Consider the following 8,449-nt stretch of genomic DNA (forward strand, 5'->3'; position numbering starts at 1 on the left):
CTCCACCACTACAGCCTCCATCACCACAGCCTCCACCACTACAGCCTCCACCACCACAGCCTCCACCAGTACAGCCTCCACCACTACAGCCTCCATCACCACAGCCTCCACCACTACAGCCTCCATCAGTACAGCCTCCACCACTACAGCCTCCACCACCACAGCCTCCACCACTACAGCCTCCACCACCACAGCCTCCACCACAGCCTCCACCACTACAGCCTCCATCAGTACAGCCTCCATCAGTACAGCCTCCACCACCACAGCCTCCACCAGTACAGCCTCCACCACCACAGCCTCCACCAGTACAGCCTCCATCAGTACAGCCTCCACCACCACAGCCTCCACCAGTACAGCCTCCATCAGTACAGCCTCCACCACTACAGCCTCCACCAGTACAGCCTCCACCACTACAGCCTCCACCATCACAGCCTCCACCAGTACAACCTCCACCACCACAGCCTCCACCACTACAGCCTCCACCACCACAGCCTCCACCACTACAGCCTCCACCAGTACAGCCTCCATCAGTACAGCCTCCACCACTACAGCCTCCACCAGTACAACCTCCATCAGTACAACCTCCACAACCACAGCCTCCACCAGTACAACCTCCATCAGTACAGCCTCCACCAGTACAGCCTCCACCACCACAGCCTCCACCAGTACAACGTCCATCAGTACAGCCTCCACCAGTACAGCCTCCACCACCACAGCCTCCACCAGTACAACCTCCATCAGTACAACCTCCACAACCACAGCCTCCACCAGTACAACCTCCATCAGTACAGCCTCCACCGGTACAGTCCCTTTAGCATCTGCCTTCTGCTGCACACAGGAGCTGAACATTTCCGTGGTCACAGTTCAGACGGCACCATCATGAGTCCAGTCCTGCTGCAGGGATGAAGGCATGGAGCTCTGCCTCCTCCGCCTCCATGCAGCCAGTGTACATGGTGGCATGTGGCTGGGATTAAGAAATTTCACTGTGGATTAAAATCTTTCCTCCATGGTCGCTTGCTCACAGGAGAAAAGAGTCTGAAGAAAGAACTCTGGGCCCATGGTATCACTGAGCAGGTAGGTCTAAACTCAACTTGATTTATACACAGCTGATGATTGTACCCGTGTCTTCAGACGTCGGTTCGTGTCTTCAGCTGAGTCTCAGACAGACAAACGGTTTTTACTGACGTCAACGGGACAATAAGAGAAAATACAAACAAGACGACAGCAGAGAGAAACATGTTTAATAACCGAGGAACAGCAGCAGGTCCAGTTTGAGTCCAACATGAAGCTGATGAAGATCAACAACAACAATCATAACAACACGATTTTAATTTTATATCTTAAAGAAGTTTATTCTTCATGTTTGATTAACTTTTTAAAGTTTGTTTCAGCAGTTTGAGGTGAGATCAGCAGCAGTTATATAAGCTCACAGTGAGCACATGCTGCAGCACACTAACAGCACCGACTGGTACCAGCACCGACTGGTACCAGCACTCACACATTAATAATGTATAGTCTGAGCCTATAGAGGACGACAGATGCCTCTGATCATCAGACGATGACATCACATGTCATTAAATCTTAATTAATAAACTATTATTATTATTATCATTATTATAACACATCATCACAGACACCAGCCGCCTAAATGAACCTGATATTTTTCATCTCACCCATGAATCCTCTTTCTTTCTCACGATGTTAAAGCACGAGAGAAAGAACTCCTGGATCCGTCTCTTTATCTGGATCAGCACTAGTTAATGAGGTCTATTCTGGACCGAGTCCGTCCTCCATCCAAGTTTAGAGGAGATCTGTTCTCTAGTTTTTGTGTAATCCTGCTGACAAAGCAACAAATAAGAGAAAACAGAACCGCCTCATTTCAGAATATCAGACGTGTACTGGACTGGAAGTGGACACACTAATAGTTTAGGAAACGGACTCAACACAGCCAACATTAGTTTTTATGTGTGCGCTTGTTAAGATGAATCATCCAATAATAATCAAACGTGAACATATTGATTTGTTCCAGGCTCAACCAGCTGTTCTCTTATCAGAGGACACAGTTTCAGGTCCGGCTGTGAAGCTCTTTCAGTGTGATTTGATGAAATCTGATGACTTCCTGTTGTCAACTACATGAACACTAATGGTTCTTTGGTCCTGTCCAGCTCCAGGATGTTCCAGCTGCTCCAGGGTCACCTCCAGCCAGCTGCTCACCGAACACGTAAATCTCGTCTGGTCACCAAAGACGGTCGCTGCAACATCGAGTTTGGGAACATCGAGTACAGTAATCACTTTGCGTACCTGTTGGACTTCTGGACCACCTTTGTGGAGATCCGCTGGCGCTTCGTTCTGCTCCTGTTCGTGGCGTCATTCACCGGCAGCTGGTTCATCTTCAGCCTGCTGTGGTACTGGATCGCCAAAAGCAACGGAGACCTGATGGGACAGAACCGCACAGACGGACACGTCCAGTGTGTCGACAATGTTAACGGCCTCACCACGGCCTTCCTCTACTCCCTGGAGACCCAGACCACCATTGGCTACGGAGGCCGGGCTCTGACTGGACACTGTGCCGGCACCGTGGCTCTGATCATCGTCCAATCTCTGATCGGTGTCTTCATCAACTGCTTCATGTGCGGCGTCATCCTGGCCAAGATCTCCTTACCCAAAAAACGAGCAAAGACGGTGACCTTCAGCGACACGGCCGTCATCTGCTTAAAGAAAGGAAGTCTTTGTCTCCTCATCAGAGTCGCCAACCTTCGAAAGACCTTATTGATCGGCAGCCAGATATACGGCAAGCTGCTGAGGACAACCACCACAGCAGACGGAGAGACCATCATCCTGGACCAGGTGGACATCGACTTCATGGTCGACGCCGGCAAAGATAACTTGTTCTTTGTTTGTCCTCTGACTCTGTACCATGTGATCAACGCATCCAGTCCATTCTACGAGCTGTCAGCCGACTCTCTGCCGCAGCAGGACTTCGAGCTGGTCGTCTTTTTGGACGGGATGGCCGAGTCGACCAGCTCCGCCTGTCAGGTCCGAACCTCCTACGTCCCTCAGGAAATCAAGTGGGGATACAGCTTCCTGCCCATCATCTCTCGCACCAAGACGGGGAAGTACCGCGTGGATTTCTCAAACTTTTCAAAAAGTGTTTGGGTCACCACGCCGCACTGCGTCCACTGCTTCGAGACGGACTCGGACCAGAGGAAACACAACAACCAGGAGAAGGGGGGCATCGACAACCTGGGCTTCCAGGTAATCGACATCCACGACTCTGTGGACGTCACGAAAATGTGAGCGGTTAAAGAAACTCGATCTCAGAGTGAAGCGCAACGTTATTAAACTGAGTGGATAAAATTCAGACATGAGACAGTTCAGCTCTGCATCAGCAGCTCGTTACAGTCAAAGCACCTTCAGGACTGGATGTGTGTCAGAGGGACAAAGAGGGGCTGAAGTATAGAAATGAAAGGAGTCATACTGTGGAGGGTTAGTGTTGGTGTTGGGCCACAGTGGGGACTCCATGAGGAGATTAAAGCCTGAGCCGTTTCTAATGAAAACTAGAAGAAGTGGGACAGTTTTCTCTTTATTCTACTAAAACACTTACTGAGCTCGTTTGACGTTTATTCGTCATGTTGTTTGTCTTTATTAGGAAACTGTGAGCATTTTTAATTAATGATTTTATTTGTGAGCAGTCGACAGTTTGTAGATCAGACTGAAACTTGTTCTCAGGGAAAATAACATCCGTAGTTTTAATAAAACTTTTTACACACTTTTGATTTATTGTTTGATCTTTACGTGTTTGTATGTTCTGAACATTTAATATCAGAATCAGCATCATCACTATAAATGTGAGGTAGTTTATACTGTCACCACACTGCAGACAAACAGCAGCTTCATTCATTCATCCACAAACCCTAACCTGAGTCACAGCCATGAGGACGAGTCACAGACAAAACGTTCGACCATCAAGGTTCAGAATGGTACGGTCCATTGTAGGGGGGTCCGACCCAAACACACGACTCAGGAGGCAGAAAAACAAAGATTCAAAAACCCCGGCAGGCAAACAAGGTCCAAAATCTAACGAAGGCTGGATGAAAACAAGAGATCAAGATTAGACTTACAGGCCAACAGGACGCTGCACAGATCAGCCTCCAGGCTCCACATTGTGACATCTCATGTAAGCATGAATTCAGAAGCGCTTCTAGCTGTTAGCTGAATAGAGAGCTAGCTGTTAGCTGTTGGCTGTTGGGTAATGGAGCAGATATAATAAACTATATGTTACATATAAAATGATCCATTTTTATAGTTTAAACCAACCAAACAACATATTAAGGAATCAATTATAGATTTGATTAATTGCCAACTGTTTTGATAATGAATTATTGTTTTGATCACTTCAATTGATTTCAGCCTCTCAGATGTGAATATTTTCTGGTCTTTTATGAAACAACAGAAGTTTGAGAAGTATAGCTGAAGGTTTTATATTTCTGATATTTTAAATACCAAACAATTGATCGATTAATCCAGAAAATAATGGATTAACTGATGATGAATGATTGTTGTTGCAGTCCAAAGTAGTCTAAATATTAAAATATATAAAACACTGCAGAACGAGTACATTTTGTTAAAAATATACTTGTACTTGTAGTTTAAATGCAGAACTACTGATGGAGTATTTGTACCTTTCAGTGGTAGAAAGTAACTAAGTACATTTACTCAGGTAATGCTCTTATGTACATTTTTGAGGTACTTTACTCGTGTATTTCCATTTTATACTACTTATACTTCTACTCCACTACAATTCAGAGGGGTCTATTGTAGTTTTTACTCCATAACATTTATATCTTTACTTTTAGTTTCTAATTACTTTGTTGATTGTGATTGTTAACACAGAATATAAATCACTAAGTAACCATGTTATTATAGATTTAGCTCTGCAGCAGAATGAACACATTCATAATCAATCATATAAAGTATATTACCGTTTGGTATAATGAGTACTTTTACTTTGGGTACTTTGAGTACATTTTGAAGATACTTATGTTGTGTGCAGAGTGTTATTAATGTCAGTATTAAAGAGACAGAGAGGACTGTGATGTCTCATCTGTCCTCTCCGTCCGTCTCAAGTCACAGTCATAATAACTGTGACCACCAGAGGGCAACAGAGAGCTTCTGTGATCCTTAACATACAAATATTATTATAAACAATTAATGCAGCAGAAATAAACCATCTCTGTGTTCAGACTGTCCCAGATCTGCCAGCAGACGGTCTTTAATGTGCTCACTGATGTCTGAGGAGCTTCAAACTTTTCCCATGATGCACTGCAGTTAGACAACACCTGGTAATCATGCTGGACTGTGTCAAAGCAGCAGAGAGTCATAGTGAGTGGTACATGTACTACATGTACTACATGCGGTACATGCTCTTATAGTACATGTAGTACATGTGGTACATGTACTATAAGAGCATGTACCACATGTAGTACATCAGCCTGTTTATAATAAGAGGCTGAGAGGAAACGTGATGTGGTTGATGTAATTACTGCTTTCATTTTTAAAGAACCCCATTTTCCCTACACACACACAACATGCAACATGTTGAGAGGAAACATGTTGCATTAATAAAGATATAAAATGAGCTGCAGTCATCTTACAGAAGAGTCACTGTTCTCCTGGGAACCACGATGTCAACACATCCAACAGCTGATTAAAACACTGATTAATGAAGCTTTAATAAGCTAAATATAAAATAAATACAAGTATAACATAAAGAGAGACATTGTCATTATTATTATTGTTATTATTATCATTATTATTATTATCATTATTATTATCATTACTTGAGTGTTTGAACGTCTGAAGATTTAAAAACTGACGCCAATCGTTTCTTCTGACTGAAGACAAGACACTCACACTCACGCACACGCGCACACACACACACACACACACACACACACACTCTACATGTATTTTGATATTGAACATGATTTCAGGAGAAACTAACTCTCATCAATCATCAGTCTTCAGTCTGGTGTTCAGACCTGAAATCAGACATTTTTTGTGTTTTTATTAAAGAACAGATGATGTTTCCATGGTGACGCTTACCTCCCTGACACTTGATGATGTCATCGTTGTGTGCCACAGCTGGACCGGTGATATGAAGCAGTGACCTTCAGTCTCACACCTGCTCCCAGTGAGATCAGAGCTTCAACTTCCTCATGAAACACTTCTTCTGTGAACCTAAAGTGACGTGACGAGCTGCTTCAGGCTGCACAGTATAAATATATAGAATATATTTAATGTAAATATATAGAATATATTAATTTAAATGTCTTCCGATTGTGGAGCTCAGCAGCACAAAGACTCAAAGAAACATCTGAAGAGACAGAAAGTGTAGAAGATGAGAGACTTTAAATATTCTGCTGTTACAAACAGACACAGAGCGTTTTCTCTTCCTCAGTCTTTGTTTGGGCTGAACCAGACTGGCTCCTCCTCTTTCTCATGCAAATCATTGAGTACAAACAACTGAAGCATCTTGTTATAATCCAGAACAGTTTGTTCATGAGCCTGCTGCAGTTCAGTCAGAGAGTCAGCATCACGTTGTCTGTATGATCAGGTCAGAGGTCCCGTTCGTGTTCCCTTCCTTCATCTGTGCTTTTATTCTGACAGTCACATACAGTCCATACAGTCATGAGCTGATGGGTATTATTAGCTCATCTTCAGTCAGCGCAGTGCTGATCGGCTTTGACATCATCATCATCATCATCATCATCTGAAGGAACGCTTGCAGCCTCGACTCGTCTGAGACGCTGCGTTCAGATCATGTGACATGTTTCAGCCTCAGATATTTAAAGCATATAGAAACAATGTTCTGTTCTGGATCGTCTACAAACAGAAGCTCAGGAACAACTTTACATTTCAACATGTCAGACACAAAACTTCAGTCACGTATTAATCAGAGTCTGTTGGACCGTTGGATGTTTCAGACTCAACACACGAATGACAAAAACAACACAGGAACATCTGAGGTGAGTCATGGTCACAGTGTGTCTGTGCACACACCTGGAACAGGGTCCACCTTTCCTATAGGTGGACCATCGTCTGACCCTGTCGATCCACCTGTCCTATAGGTGGAGCAGCTGAGACCCTGAGAGGAAACTGAACTGCATGTGTGTTTGGAGCCAGCGCCCAGTTACATCCACTGTTTAAGGTTCAAATAGTGACATGTTGATCACTTTGACTGATACCACTCTCATTCTGTACCTCTGGAGCTAACAGCCAGTTAGCTTAGCTTAGCTTAGCTTTACATAAAGACCGGAAAAAGTTAGCTTGGCTCCCCTCCAGGCAGTGGTAACTTCCTGGAGTCTTGTCATTTTCTCTCGTCGATGCTGAGGAGCCGACTAATTTTTTTTCTTCTTCTTTGAGGTTTATTGGTGGTTTGCTAATGACTGCCTGACACTCCAGGAAGTTACATGTTACATCACTTCCTGTTAAACAACGTAATGTTTTTCCACCTCTGACGATTTAACGGGCGGCAACTGCCATTCCGACATGTTGCCATTCCGACATGAGGCCCTAATTGTCGGAATGGCAACACTTATGCCTTTAATTAAACGTCCCACCATTCCGACAAATTTTTCCACCTAAGGTCGGAATGGCGGTATTTTTTCGTTTTTTAAACGTGTTGCCATTCCAACACATCTTTTAAAAGGGTTAAGGTTAGGGTTAGTGTTGTCGGAATGCCGGGACGAAACTTTGTCGGAATGGCGGAACGTTCGTATGTCGGAATTTTGGGATGTCGGAATTTTGGGATGTCGGAATTTTAGGATGTCGGAATGCCAGCATGTAACCCGATTTAACCAGCAAGATCCAACATGTTAACTAGTGACTCTACAGAGACAGGCTAGCAGTTTCCCTGTTTCCAGTCTTTATGCTAAGCTAGGGTAGCAGTTGCCCTGTTTCCAGTCTCTATGCTAAGCTAAGCTAAGCGTCTCCTGTTTCTAGCTTGACATAATATTAAAAGTAAAATAGCTATGAAGCTCATTAATTCATTATACTGCCACAAACAGCCGCATGTCTGATCCGATCATTCAGGACTGATGGGTAACATGTGAAGGGCTGAAAGACGGGGAGAGCTCTCACTTGGCCCAGTTGTTCTGTACCGTACCGAAGCACAACTATCCCTCCTCCCCCTGCTGTCCTGCACTCGCATTGCTCCGGCCGCAACCGGGCCTGAGCACTGTTAGGTCTTGTACGTACGTCATCACGTCGCAGCACAACATGACTTTACTGACTGACTTTGTGTGGTTCTGGTCATACACGGCCTCTCACACTCCTGGATTTCTTGATTATGCAAGACGCGTAATACGCATCATTATCCTTCATGTCCACGTTGTGTACCCCTGTACCCAGGGCCGAGGAAGTGTACAGTGTTCGAGCACAGTACCGA

The 8,449-nt window shown here is 44.4% G+C and overlaps 1 protein-coding gene across 1 annotated transcript; it reads left to right on the top strand.

Moving 5' to 3' along the window:
• Positions 1–2,172: 2,172 nt before the first annotated feature.
• On the top strand, positions 2,173–3,471 carry kcnj1b (potassium inwardly rectifying channel subfamily J member 1b; the record flags this gene model as incomplete). Its single annotated transcript, XM_084373559.1, has 1 exon — positions 2,173–3,471. The coding sequence occupies one exon, from the start codon at positions 2,173–2,175 to the stop codon at positions 3,295–3,297; it is 1,125 nt and encodes a 374-aa protein (XP_084229685.1). The 3' UTR covers positions 3,298–3,471.
• Positions 3,472–8,449: the final 4,978 nt, after the last annotated feature.

Source organism: Pagrus pagrus (genome assembly GCF_965226575.1).
Source record: "Pagrus pagrus genome assembly, chromosome: 14".
Lineage (NCBI taxonomy): Eukaryota > Metazoa > Chordata > Actinopteri > Spariformes > Sparidae > Pagrus > Pagrus pagrus.